Consider the following 15,433-nt stretch of genomic DNA (forward strand, 5'->3'; position numbering starts at 1 on the left):
TAGGTTTAAGATTATGGTAGATTATAAAAAAAAAAAAAAAGCCACAAATTCTCTGTAGCTCCTCCCATTGAGAAAAGAAATCTATGGACTTGGCCTATGACATGCCCCTGCCAGTGAGACGTTAGCAAACATAACAGAAGAAGAAGAAACTTTAAAGAATGTTTGTGCATTGGGCCTGTCCTTCCTTGATGCTTTTGGAACCCAGCTGCCATGTGAAGAAGCCCAGACTAGACACCCCCATCATTCCAGCCAAGCACGAGGCACATGCGTGAAGCCATCCAGGACTGGCCAATCCCCGGCCGACATGTTGGCTGACCACACAAGCATGAGTGAGCACACTAAACACCAAGTGGAACAGAGAAGAGATACCCCAGCTAAGCCCTGCCCAAGTTATCAACCACGGAACTGTAAGCAATACTAGATTGTATTTAAGCTACCAAATTTTGGAACACTTTGTCAGGCAGCAGTAACTAACAAATGCAGAGGTTTAATTACCAGAGACATTGCCTAACTTAGAGAAATAAAACCACAGGCATAAAATTTAGGCATCAGCAAATTATTAGGAAAGGCATTTTTAGGGGGTAATGGATGAAGGGAAATTGTCCCCAGATCAGACCACCAGGCAGGACATATTCCTTAGTCCACACTTACTTTCAGTTGGGCTTATCCCACCTAAAAGACATACTTTGACTAATGAATTGAACCTCGGACATTTGCTCTGATCTGTATCATCAGAAACCATCTGGCACTGAACAAAAGGAAACACGATCCTGAACGTATCATTAAGACTTCAGTCCAAACAGCTAACGATCTCTCCAGGCAACTCCTCTAAGGCCAAATGGGGTTTTAAATGGAGCACTGCGGGATTGAATAAGGAAGCACCTGACGACACGGGAAAGGACACGCCGTTCCACAAAATCAGGAAGTGCTTTGAGCTGACCATGTGCTAGAATAAAAAAAGAGGTCATGGGTCACTCTGCTGCAGGCACACCTAGGGGCTCCGAATCTTCATTAAAACAGAAGCAATTTTATAAAAGCAGTCAGCACATGCAGCAACTTTCATCCTGTGCTCTTAAATTGAAAATTATTGATGGTGATAGAAAACCAACGTAACAAATGCAGGGCATTGTCTGCAGGTTTTTAGACAAATCCAGATCAATAAAGAATTCAAAAGCGCAGTGAAGACTAAAAGACCAGGGGGAAAAAAAATAAAAGACCATGCAGGAAAGTCACCTTTTGGGTTGTCTATTTGGGACTCAGGATGCAGGCTGCCATCGGTCACGCTAGATCTCAGACATCCCCCACACCAGCACATTGGCACAGGGGCTCCCACCCTGGGGTTCCGGAGGCCAGCTGCGCCTCCACTACTCACACTGACAAGAGACCACTTCCGCAGAGCCACTCCCATGGGAAGGAGGGACACCGGAAGCTAGGACATCCGCACTCTCTCCAGACAAAGAATGAAAAAACAAAAGCCAACTGTGAAGAGGGAAGAACAGTTCGGGGTCATTCCCAGAGCCAGGTGAAAAGAAACGGCATCGAAGGTGTCCGGGGCCTACAACTACCCATGCGGGAGACATTCAGGTTCTGGTGGTAAGAAAAAAGGTCATATTGCTTCTGGGCATTGGGGCCCCCAGGAGTGAGAAACACCACCCATCAAGACAGACTACCTAAGCTGAAGGGCGACACATCTGTCACGTGGCCACGTCTGTATTTCTCATTTGAGCCACAGGAGAGCAGTTCTTAAACAGGTGCAAGCAGCAGCCCTCAGGTGAGATGCGGTCCTAAGTTTCCATCCCAGGGTAGCCCCCAGCAACAATTTCACAGGAGCTGAATCCTCGGTGTAACAAAAGCGGAAGGGGTCCCCCACACCACAAGCAATTCAATCTCTCTGCAAGTCAGAGCTGGGCTTCTCTGCGCCGGGAAGGAAGGAGCTATTGGTCAGGAGCCACTGGCTGAATCACAACCAAGGCCGCTTTTCAAGCCTCATCTCAGGAGCTGAGCTGAGACAAGTCTAGAAGTGTCTTCTCATGACTGGCTCAAACATAAGGGAGTGCCCAGGTTCACACGTAACTTGGGTGGTGGGCACACGTAGGTTTCTGCTGAGAACCTACCTGTTGGTCAAGAACTTCAGTGCTAGGCAAACCCAGCTAAATTTGGGGCTCTGTCACCCCCGCCTCCCGCTGTTTATACTCACTGCCCCAACTTTTTCATCCTTGAATTAAGAAAATAAGAATACTACAACCTGGGGTTAAGTCAGAGAGAATTTTGTCTGGTGACTGGCATGGAGTCGGATGTAGGCAGTTCTATAGACGCAAAGCTGCCTGGAGGAAGAGCATTACCTGGGCACATACAGCTGAATCGATGTCCTGATGAACCCCAATTGAATGTGTTCTTCTGAGGTAGCTACTAAGACTACTACTGCTTAGGAAATCTGGTTAAAATATTTCATTTTTTCAGTCTTTCACTTATCGCTAGTGAGTCAAAGCCACAGTTTGACCCCATTTCCTGTTACTTTGAGATAACAGAGGCTTTGGATGCCAAAAGCTCGGGGTTCCATCCTGGCTTCATCCTTAACTAGCTCTGTAGTCTTGGGCCCAGGAATGGCAACAACCATGGTCCCACTACTTAAGGACGGTGAGGATCTGAGTAGCCATTCCACTTAAAGAGCTCTGCCCAGCACCAGACACTTAAATATTTATCACTGAAGCCACCGAGAGCCCAGGCAGCAAGCAATCACTTAATCCTGTAAGCAGATGTGCCTGTACCCACTATGGCCATGAAGACGGATCCCACCTTTACTCCAACTCTAGCCTTGAACGTCATATGAAAAGAACCTGGGCACAGATTTAATCATTCCTCACCCCTCCTCCCCAGGTAAAGGCATAGCTGACATTTGCACAACTGCTTCGTGGTTTTATAGATTTCAAAGTTATGAGACTGTATGCATCACCTCATTTGGGCTTTATGGTTTATCCCCATTTCATAGAAGAGGAAACTAAGGCTGCCAGAGGCCAATTGCACAGCTGCTCAATGACAAAGCTGAGACTTGAATTGGGCTCTGCTCAACTCTCAGCTGGGCCCCTTTCCATCACAGCTGGGAGGAGAGGCAAGGATGCTGACTTTCCGTTCTCAATTCCAGATGCCCAGACTCTCAGCGAGCCGAAAAATGTTAGTGATCGGATGGTGATTAACTCCCAACCACAAAACAAAATAGGAGTCAATGGCTTAGTTATAAAAGAGCTTCAAATATGTCCCCATCGGACCTTCACAGCCACGAACTTCAAGAGAAATTCTTGCAATGGTGTGCCAGCAGCGTTTCACATCCTCAGAAATGCACGGCTTAGTGAGGCAAGCTATTATCAGCTCATTCCCGGCCTGCATTCCAGGTAAGATGACGCGCTTTCTGCTGCCTTCACAGACTATTCTAAAACCTCCAGCGAGTAGGTAAATCTCATTCCTTTTCAACAATAGTTCAGCCACGAATGAGTTCTCAACTCCTTGAATTTTAAGTGGAGCGGTGGGAGCAGAAGGAACAGAAATCCTCTATAATTAAAGGCCGGTTCATCAACACTTTCATACGTACGGATTAGCTATTTAAAGCGAGGTTGAAAAGCAGCCTTGTGAGTAGATTTTTAATGTCAAGAATCTCATAAAAATTCCATATGCTCCACCAACAAGTGCCCTTCACTCATTACCGGTGTCCTTTCTCCCCTTCTATTAATCCCTCAGGTCACTAGCCTAAAGAAGTCAAATATCACTAATTCTCCCCGAATGCCCCCAAAATTAGAGTAAAAACAAAATGGAGATGAGTATGGCCGTGGTAGCAGCCATGGACTCCGCTGGGCAGACTCCTCAGCATCCTATGGTCGCGAGGCTTAAGACTCCTTCTGCACACTCTCCCGTTTCTCCGAGTTTCCCAAGTTAAAGCAGGAGCGGTACCTTCGGCTCCATTCTGACCTTCGCTCCCTGCATTCAGCTGACAACTCTGATGATTCCACTCGTCGATCAGATTTTAGGTCCAACCTTTCATTCCCACTGCCACAAGTTCAAGCCCTCACTTCTACCTGCCTGAGCTTCCTGGCTCCTCTGCTGTCTTACTTACCGTCTCTTCTCGACTGAAAGTCTATCTATCTGTAATATCTAATTCTACCAGAATAATCTTTCTTCCCCATTCTTCCTAGAATCACTCATTCTCCCTAGAAATCTCCCAATTCTATCAGAATAATCTTTCTAAAACACAGACCAGTTCACATACAGTACAAACTGTCCCCAAGTCTTCATTTTGCAAACTCAGCATCCAGAGTCTCCCCAGTGTGCCCCAGCAAGCATTTCAGCCTTACCACCCATTACTGCACCCAGGGCACCTTATTCTGCAACCAACTGCATCTACGGATCTCTGAACCTCCCCTCTCTCCTCCCCCTCCGACCCTCACCCAGGACTTTGGTTCCATAGCATCCTTCCCCCATGTATAAATCCACAATATTTCCCTGTCTAACTCGTTGGAAATTCTGACTGGGCTATTGTTAACTCAATTGATTGAACTTTCAATATTTTGAACATTTCAATCAGTTAAGTCCAGTCACTGCTCTCCAACTAAAGGCTACCAGGAACACACCTATAGCTGAACAAGTTGGGTCTATCACTCTTTGCAGCAAGGGAGAACACACATCCTGGGAACCAGGAGGCGTCTCAGTAAAAAGGGGTTAGATGCTACTGCCAGGTTTTCAACTCCAGTTGGATGATCTGGGAAGGATTCACTCTAGAGTGGGCGTCAGAAAGCAGGAGCAGCTCTATGATTGAGTATCTCAATAAATCCGATCTACAGCAAGGGCAAGCTAGCTCAAGGCTAAAGCTCTAACTGGTAAAGAAGCAGCTGGCCCTCAATTTATCTGTGAGAGAAGGGGAAGTGTGGTATTGTGTGGGTTGCATGGTGACCTTGGTTTTGTCTGTATCTAGAATTATGAAATGGTCTTGTTTGTCTCACTTTATCATGGTCTAGGAGTGACCATATCTGATGTCAGTTTCTGTGGGATTGTTTATGTCCCTGTGTCCAACAGGAGACACAGTGGCCCAGATGAGAACACCAGGCCAGCTCCTAACACCTCCAAGGCCTACGTGTAATTGTCCAACAAGCTCCCATATGTCAGTGTTCTTACTGTCATCATGATGTCAATGTAGAGATGTAAATTTTTTTCTTAGGTACAGTACAGATCATGAAGAACTACTATGGCTGTTAACTAGGTACTCAGGACTCTATTTGAGATCCCCGTGGTGAAGGGAGATATCACATTTTGAAATATAACAAAAGGCATAGTAACAGGGTTGGGATGTGGGAAAAGGAGACAATATATTGTATACAATCTATAACTCTTAGAGATACTGTGATATGTAGATCAGGAACCCCTTAGAGCTTGTTAAACACAAGAATTATCTCCATCTTAGTGAACCTAGTAAAAAAAAGTTTTCTGGTTCATAAAAGATGAAAGTTGTCCACTGTACTTATCCAAGAATCTAAACGCAATTAAGTACTCATTAGCAAGCTAAACGTCTTCATATCTTGTAGGTGTGCTTTTTTCTTTATGGCTGTTGAATGGCTATTGAAATCCAAAGCAGTAAGTCTTATCTTAGATTGTGTTTCCAGAAGACACTATCAGAGTGCTGATATTGCAAAGTCTGAGTTTAAAGGAAGCAATGCCAGCTGCCTTTCAGGCCACAGAGACCAGAGGGGCAGCCCACACATACGGCGTATGTAAAAAGTATCTGAAATTCCTATAGTTTCCTTTTAAAAAAAAGTTATTTGGAAAAGAGTCTAAACTTTCTTTCTTTTATAGTCTGGATGATCTAAATGAGTTAGCGACCCTCTGGTGGAGAAGAATCAGCAGAGACACATGATTGGCGACTTTCCCCAGGTCTTGTTGGTAATAATCAACGAGAATCTGTTATTCACAAAGAAAAAACCTGATATTTGTATAGCCATGTAAAAATCCTCTGATGCTTTATATTTTAAATCCTTTAAATAGTAACTCAAGGCATATTCTATAATGGCATAGTTAATTCAATTCAACAAACAAGGTCAGAGTAACGATTCAATTGCATTAGGCAAAAGCCAAGACCAGTGAACTCAGGCAAACCATCTCCAACCAGGGATTCCTTCCAGTATGGGTCATCATCCAAATGACATCTACAGATGCTACCATTGTACTGAGAGCACGTGAAACACCATTGCTCCCACCTGCAAGCGTGCCCCCCGAACCCCCGACAAGTTCCTCGCACCCTGGCACTCCCCCCCTACAATGCTTACAGGGCTCCAAGTTCTCACATTCTCTGATCTTGGGGAGATTTCAATTTGCCTTTTTTTTTTTTTTTTTGAGTATTTGTGGCCTATCACTTAACACTGTCACTGAAAGATAATATTTCAGTGATTACTCAGTGCTGACATTTTATTATTTAATATTAAAATCCCATCAGAAATCCCTAGCCTGATAAGCTAAAAATGAGGTTTGAAAATAAAGCACCTGGCAAATCTGATTTGCAGTCATCCAAATGACATTTTGTCAGATGGGAACTAATTATCAACCTGACATGATTTCAATCTGCTGTCATTTTATGAAATGGGATCAGTTTGCTCTCTGTAAAGATGAGCAGGCCTGCGGCTCTTCAGCTAGACGCCCAATTTCACCTACTCTCGTGAGATTCTTCTATTATGCAAACTAGTGGTAAAGCAATTACATGCTCCAAAAGATTAAGACTAAAATTTTCATATTCAGAGAATTGTCATTTTCACCTCTTAAAATGTAAATTCTTCCCAGATGTTAAGATGCCTTTTTTATTTCACACAATGTCACCTAATGATCTGAGGAAACAACCCCTCTGAAAGCAATTTTATCTCCCAAGTTCGATGAGAGAACTCTGACAGAACTCCTAGGCTCTGCCCCGGGGAGAGACCACCTAAGAAATGAAGGAAACATGGAAGGAAATACATGTTTCTTCAGGCTTTTCAAGGCTGCTTAGTGGCTGGACATTTAACTATTACCAAGCTAAATGCTCCAGCTAGTCAGGAATGAAGTTTGAGTAGAGACCAGCGGGAGAAGAAAGTGGTATTTAAACAGGAGATACGTTACCCTTCTTCAGCTTGAGAAGAAATGCTGGGGGGCAGGGGGCAGCTGGGTGGCTCAATCGGTTAAGCAGCTGTCTTCCGCTCAGGTCATGATCCCATAGTCTTGGGGTCAAGTCCCACATCGGCTTCCCGCTGAGCAGGGGAGTCTGCTTCTCTCTCTCTCTCTGCCCACCCCCACCCCACTCGTGCTCTCCCTCTCTCTCAAATAAATAAAGAAAATCTTGAAAGAAAGAAAGAAAGAAAGAAAGAAAGAAAGAAAGAAAGAAAGAAAGAAGTGCTGGAATGTCCATGGATGGAAAGAAAAGGCAATAGCTCTCACTACTCCATGCCAGGAAACGTGCCGCATGCCATATTTAACGCTCTCATACACAGCAGACCACGGTCAGCAACTTGTCCCCGTCTAGGCTGAAATACCAACTGCCATTGAATTGACAGGCATCTAAGATGTTCCTCATAAAAATACAAAAGCTGAGGTCCAGAGAAGTCCTGTAAGTTTCCCATGGTGACAGTCAACGGGAGGGGATCTCACAGATCGGTTCTCACCTCCCAGTGTGGAAAGAGAAAGAGTAGGAAAGACATTTTCTATGTAGGACCCATGTAAGCCTGCTCTTACCTGTTGATAAACTCGTATTAAACAACATTTTCATAACAGCCACACAAAGTAATGTTTACTTTAAATATCTACATTCCATTTGAAGTTTTAAAAATTAGCCAACCGAATAGAAAGAAAAAGTTAATAACGATTAAGAAAGGAAATCTGAAGAGAAGAGGAGAAAACAAAGCTCCCTTCTGGCCCTGTGATAGTTGTTTTCCTTCGGGTGGGGCTTCACTGGCGGAAGCAGCGCTCCCAGGAATCTGGGAACGCAGTCGGAAGGAAGTTCCTGACAGAATGATTTTGCTTCCGGTGGCTGCCGGAGGGGGGCGCAAAGATGCTGCCCTGTACGTTAGCACACGCAGAGCGCCCCCGTGAGTCACGACGTGAGGGAGACCGTGTTCTCCCCAGCACCACCGCAGCTGGCTTCATTCGCAAACACAGCGGTCTTGGTGCTTTGCGTGCCCACCAGGCAAGGGTACAGCCCCGCGCTGCCTCCTCCCGAGCACGCCCAGCTCCCCGGCACGCACACTGCCCCACACATGGAGGAGAACTGGCCTTCCGGTGCGGAAGCCGTGCCCATTTCCACCGTGGCTTTGACAGGAGAGGGCGGGGGTAAGCACAGGAAAGTATCTCATGGCAGACGGAGAGGTGGAGAAACTCCTGCACCTCAGAGTTTAATGGGAAACCCAAAGATGGTACTGTGAGCGTTAACTTCATAACTTGGCCAAGCCACAGCACCCAAATATGTTGTCAAACGCTAGTTTAGGTGTTGCTGTGAAGGTACTTTTTAGGTGGGATTAATTTTTAAAGGAGTAGGCTTTGAGTAAAATGATTACTATCCACAATGTGGGTGGGCCTCATCCAATCAGTTGAAGGCCTAAGAGCAAAAGAGTGAGCTTTCTTTAGAAGGAATTCAGGCTCCAAACTGTAACAAGGAAACCCTGCCTGAGTTTGCAGCCTGCCACCTTGCACTATAGATTGAGAATTTGCCTGTTCTCACAATTACATGAGCCATTCCTCAAAATCAATCTTAATATTTCTCTCTTTCTCTCTTCATATATAAATTTCTTTTTTTTTAGATGTTATTTATTATTTATTTGAGAGAGAGTGAGAGCATGGGTAGAGGGATGGGCAGAAGGAGAGGACAAGCAGACTCTATTCTGAGCACAGAGCCTGACATGGGGCTCGATCTCACGACCCTGAGATCTGATCTGAGCTGAGCTGAAATCAAGAGTCAGATGCTTAACTGATTGAGCCACCCAGGCGCCCCTCTATATACATATATATTTCTCATATACATATATGAAATATATATATATATAAAATGTCATCTTATAAAATGTCAACCCATGATTGCTTACAAAACCAGAGAATTAAGAGTCTTCATGAAAAGGTTTTTCAACACGCCTCAATGCTTGGTTGCATTTCCTACTAACTCCTTCATTGATTCATGAGTATGCGATGTGCCCCTTCAAAGTTCTGGGCAATGGAACCACAGCACCTGGGTTGGCATCTGCATTCAGCCCCCTCCTAGCTGTGTGGCCACAGGCATATGACTGAAGTATGACACAATTCATAAATGTGGCTCAGCAATATCTAGCTTGCAGGGAGGACACTGAAAGGACCAGAGATGTGATGCACCCAGCTCGAAACCTAGAAAGATTCGTGCTCACTAAATGGTGGTTTGGAGCTATTATGGTTACATGAAGGTTACTAATAAAATATACTTCCTCTGCCCCCAGTGGGGAGAAAGACAATTAATATAATGTTTTAAAGACCAGGCAAGTGATATGGAGGATGACTGCTGGAATTCAGAGGGAGGAAAGCGTTTTGGGCCCAGAAGGAGAAGTCTGCAGGTGAAATGGGGTGACAGAGGAGCAGGCATCCATGTGGAAGGAACTGCACGAGCAGAACCAGGACTCCAGCAAAACCAGGGAACTGGCCTCCACATGGACGGGTCAGGCACACGTGTGAGGAATCACGCTTCAACGCATTCTGATTAGCTAGCTTGTGCAAGTACGGAGAGACGTAGGCAGAACAGAAGCCACCATAAAGAGTCACCTATGTGTGTTCTTTTCAGGACCACACAGGTAGGTTGTGCAGACACAAATTTTGACTGGGAATCACTGTGACTTCTGAGTCTCAAAATTTACACAATAAAAAAAATCAGTACAATGCAGAAGAACTTTGGAAAATAAATGATGGAACTTCTGAACATTTGCAGAGGTCGTCACAGGTCCGATAATACATACAGTACACACAGTAAGAATTTTAATAGATGATAACATTCTAAACAGATTGCATCTTGCTTTTTTATGCCCATTAAAATAGGAAAACATACTCCATTAACCTAAGAACACAGTATTAAAAGATACGCAATCCAGTAAAACTCTGGAATGACCTCTAGTAAATCATTAAAAAATAATTCAGCTGTTCAGAGATTAAGCCTGTTTTTAATTTTCATATTTTGCTTACTTGTATTTTTCCTATTTTGTCATAATGACTGTGACCTGCTCACGGAGAGGGGAAAGGGTGTTTTTAAAACCCTGCCAAGAATAAGCCTAAAGAGAAAGCACGTCACAAATGAGTGGCGTGCACGCCTATGGACAAGTGAACACATTCCACGAGTCAACATCTGCCCAGATGCAAAAGACAAGGTCAAAGTCTGACCCTGGAGGGAGCAAGGATTTGTGTCCCATGACGGTACCAACCTGGGTCACAGAGACATTTGTAGCTGGTGCCCACGCTGTGGCAAGTGCCATGCGCGCAGGGGCTGAGTGCGCAGAAGTCCACGAGCTGGGCGCACGCCGGCCCCGTGAAGCCCGCACTACAGCTGCAGCTGAAGTACATGCCTTCCGCGTGGCACGTCCCGTTGTTCTGACACGGCGACGAGGCGCACGGGTCCACCTTCTCTTCGCAGGCCGCGCCGAAGTAGCCTGCCAGAAAACACAGCCAGAGGGATGGGTAAAACAAATGAAACCGTGTTCACACATCCTAGCTCATAAACTGGGTCCATGGGGCCACTGGGTGGCTCAGTGGATTAAGTGGCTGCCTGTGGCTCAGGTCATGATCTCAGGGTCCTGGGATCAAGCCCCATGTTGGGCTCTCTGCTCACAGGGAGTCGGCTTCACCCTCTCCCTCTGTGCTCTCCCCTCCTCTCTCTCAAATAAATAAATAAAATCTTTAAAAAATAAATAAACTGGGTCCATTCTTAAATGTTCCCCATTGTGAAGTGATTAATTCATTTAAGTTTCCAGATACAGACAACCCAATGATATGGGTAAGGCAGGTCTTCTGAGCTTTGGGAACCGGAAGTTAAAATAGTAAGCCCCGAGCTTCCAATTTGTTGCAATGTAAGATATACGACCACTTCTATGTACAGACATCCAAGGACATGAATATATTTATAGGTGTATGTGTGCACATGTATGTCTGTGTATGTAGTCTAGAAAGATGCCAAAAATAAATTCATGGTGATTACCTTCAGGAAGGTGGGATTGGGGTCAGTGGAGGGCTTTGTCCTCTTATTTTATCCATATTGCTGGGGGAAAGGTGTTCCTTACCTTTGCTTCAAAAAAGACAGAATCCTGAATTTAAAAAAGTAAACCCATTTAAGTAGTAGACAGTGAAAAGATCTCCCACCCATATCCCGTACACCCCATTCTTCTCTCTAGAAGAGCCACTGTCAGCCGTTTCTTGAATATATACTTTTTTACGTTGGTGACTGTAATGGATAAACAAGCTATGTTGTGTCCATATAATGGAATACCGCCCAGCAATAAAAGGGAGCTAAGTTCTGACTCGTGCTACAGCGTGGATGCACCTCAAAAAATTACGCTAGCTGAAAGAAAGCAGTTAAAAATGCCACATGTTGTGTGAGTCCACTTATAAGAAAGGTCCAGAAAAAGCAAACCTACAGATATAGAAAATAGATTGGTGCTTGCCTGGGGCTGGGTAGGAAGAGGGACTGACCTTGAATGGCCATGAGCAGTCTTTAGGGTCGATGTAAATGGTCTAACATTGCATTATGGTGATACATTTACTAAAATGCACTGAGTTATGTACCTAAAATGAATGAGATTTATATCTAAATTATACCTCAGTAAAGCATTAAATTTTTTAAAAATATTTAATGTGTTAATTGTATAGATGATTTTTATTTTTTTCTGTATATGTGTTTCAGTATTTCTCAATTTTGAAAAATGTACATACATATATGTGGGTCTGTAGGTTTGTACATCCATGTAGGGATTTCAAATGTTTTAGTAAAACCCAGTGTTTTCACAGGATAAGAGCAGCTTGAACATTAAATGAAGATGGTTCAAATTTTTGAAACTAAGTTAAATAATTTTACTAATAGCTTTTATTCCAATATTCTCTTCAACTTTTCTTGTCTACATTTTTTAAAGATTTTATTTATTTATTTGAGAGAGGGAGAGTGCAAGCACATGAGAGAAAGCACGAGTGGGGGCTGAGGCAGGTAGAGGGAGTGGGGAGAAGTAGACTCCCCGCTGAGCAGGGAGCCCAATGTGGGGCTCGATCCCAGGACACGGAGATCATGACCTGAGCTGAAGGCAGATGCTTAACCAACTGAGCCACCCAGGTGCCCCTTCTTGTCTACATTTAAGTTGGTATCTGCCCATCTTCACACAGAACTCCTGGCAGTATTAGCAATCTCTGTTGTTACTGTTAAGGGCAGAGTGAATATATAAAACAAACAAAAATAGCTCCCAGACTTAATTACCTGAAGCATCCCTCATAAATTGGCATAATCAGCTTGATATTTTTCCATACAGAAATAGAAAACCTTTTCAAGATCCACTACTATTCAACATTTTATAAAGTTCCAGTAGTTTTTAAATTTTAGAAATCGTACTAAAAATGTCCCACATCAGTTTTAATAACACTTGAATTCTCCAAAGAATCCCTTCATGGCCTAGAGTGGAATATAATTCCACCTTTCACGAGACACACTCCATTCTACTCTGACTGAAAAAGGAGATACTTAAATACTTATACCATGGGACAAACAGCGACCAAGGCAAGCCTGAACTCTCTAATCTGCTGCCTCATCCAGGAAAGAGCTGAAATTATTTTCTTCATAAAGTCATTGTGGGTTCTAAAAAGATACATAGCAAAATTCCTGAAAGACCTCCTGATCCAATGCTGAACAAATGAGTTAAATAAGAATGGTAAGAATAACAATAGTGGACATCCCCTGGGGCTGGTGTGCACCAGATGGTTCTAAGCCCTTCCATGCATCATTTCTCTGAACCCCACTGTAATTGTGTGATAAAAGAACCCTTAGTAGCGCTACTTAACAGATGAGACCATGGTGACCCAGAAACATAAAGTAGCCCGTGGAAGTCTACGTAGCTAGTGGATGGCAGAGCTGGGACACTAAGCCCAAGCTGTTGCTACTCTGCAATACAGCCGGAAGAGAGGTCAGTGATGGGCCAGTTAAGGTGTTACGGTGTAGAAACATAACCGGGAATCATGTTTCTATCCTGTTTGTATCTGAATGGAAAAAGAAATAGAAGACCCATCAATCAAGTCAAAATTTTAAAAATTACAAATTTTAGAAAGGCAATCACTCTAGATTCATGTTGACAGACTCCCTTACAAATATTCACATAATCCACATAGACTATTCCAAGTAGAGAGAAAGATGAGTAAATATTCAAAGAGATGTGAAGGGTCATGACTGGGGAGAGCCCATATTTCCATAAGGTCAAGGAGAGGGTGGAAAGTGAACATAAATGAGGCCTCTGGTCAGAGGCCAGATCATGGACAGTCTGGCATGCCTCCATAAGGAGTCTCCATTTCATTGTGCAGCTTCTGGACATCATCTATTCCTGGTTTTTTGATATCCCTAATTGCAAGCAGTGTGGAGAGTGAATTAGTGGTGATCAAGACTAGAAGCTGGAAAGCAGGTGTTTACTAGCATAATTGGGGTGAGAGGTTAGAAGGAACAATTTGTAGCACTGGGGATGCAGAATGTGAGAGAGACAGTAAATGATTTCACAAGCAACAGTGTCAGTTCAGGGACCAATTAGACGGTGGAAGAATGAAATGGGGGGGAGCTTAGGGACACCAAGGTAAGAGGAGCCTCAAACTGAAATGCCAGCAAGAGTCAGGCAGGCAGCGCTGATGACGGCAGTGGGCCCGTGGTAAGACAGCAGGGAGTGGCGGGGACGATGCCAAACTGGAGAATGTGCGCCCCCAAGTACATTCCAAAGGGGTGGCCGCCGCTCACCCATAGCCCATTGCTGCCATTTGGAAGGTGGATCCCGTTACCAGCTCTTTGAATTTTCAAGAAATATCTGGGGGTGCCTGGGTGGCTCAGTCGTTAAGCGTCTGCCTTCGGCTCAGGGCATGATCCCAGCGTTATGGGATCGAGCCCCACATCAGGCTCCTCTGCTATAAGCCTGCTTCTTCCTCTCCCACTCTCCCTGCTTGTGTTCCCTCTCTTGCTGGCTGTCTCTATCTCTGTCAAATAAATAAATAAAATCTTTAAAAAAAAAAAAAAAGAAAGAAAGAAATATCTGAAATCTAGATTCTTGTTTGAATCCCTCCTAGTTTCAAATGTTGATAAGTCATTTCTCTGGTAACTAAAACACATCTGTGGGCCCTGTGTGTGTGCCTTCTGTGTGTGACTTAATGTGAAGCATGGGCTTTGGAACCAAAAGGAACTGGGCTTGAATACTGTCTCTGCCCACGAGTAACCACGAGACCTTGAGCAAGTCCTTAATCGTCTTGACCTTATGTCTCTGCGTTCATGGAATGGACATGATGATGCCGACAGCATGTGGTTTCTACAAAGCTTAAATGAAAAACTCTGGAAAACATTTGGCACGGTGATTGGCAAATAAAAATGTTCAGTAAGAACATAATACATGATACTGTCATGCCCAGAGAAACCACTAAATAAACCACTAAATAAAAACAAAAAATTAAGAACCAAAACAACAGCAGAAAACAAGGATATCACTAAAAAGCCAACCGACAGAAAAAATTTTTCTAAATATTCAATTTTCCCAAAAGAAGGAAGGAAAGGAAGAACAAAACAAAGACCATGGGAGATGAACAGAAAGCAAGCAGCAGCCAGTCCTATCAATAATTGCATTGAATATAAATGACGAACAATGCAGAGACTTTCAGACTGAACAAAGTGGACCAAAGTACATGTTCTCTAAGAAAAACACATTTTAAATAAAAAGACATAAAGATTGATGTGAAAAGATGGGAGAAGATACATGATGGGGAAAATAGAGTAAGAAAGCTGGTGTGGCGATGACATATTGGCACACCTAATAAGAGAACTTACAAATACACAAAAGAAAAAACTGCCAGGGGGAGAAACGGACCCCATCAGGGAAGGACCTCTTTCTTATTACCTGATAGAATAAATTGACAGAATGAGATCATGTCTACAATATTTCAAAACACTATTGAACCTTCTTGACCTAATAAATATTAATATAAAACCCCACCCAAAGACTCAGAACACAAATTCTTTACACTTGCACATGAAACAAGTCAGTCATTTCGATAGATGTGAGAAACCCGTTCGACAAAAATCAATATCCATTTATTATTTTTTAGAGGGGGGGACTACCTGTGAACTAAAACAGAGGCCGTTTCCTCCATCAGACAGGGCATAAACAAAAAATTTGCAGGTAACTTCACATTTAATGGTGAAATATGGGTAGTCTCC

General features: G+C 43.7%; 1 protein-coding gene across 1 annotated transcript in view; it reads right to left on the reverse strand.

Annotated features, from left to right (window-relative positions):
- The window catches only part of DNER (delta/notch like EGF repeat containing), a gene marked incomplete at its 5' end in the record, with an annotated part of 319,258 nt that overhangs the window by 52,353 nt on the left and 251,472 nt on the right, over positions 1–15,433 (reverse strand). The window contains 1 exon segment of the mRNA XM_034655313.1: positions 10,428–10,652. Within this exon segment, the coding sequence (XP_034511204.1) occupies positions 10,428–10,652 (225 nt within the window).

Source organism: Ailuropoda melanoleuca, chromosome 2, assembly GCF_002007445.2.
Source record: "Ailuropoda melanoleuca isolate Jingjing chromosome 2, ASM200744v2, whole genome shotgun sequence".
Classification (NCBI taxonomy): Eukaryota; Metazoa; Chordata; class Mammalia; order Carnivora; family Ursidae; genus Ailuropoda; species Ailuropoda melanoleuca.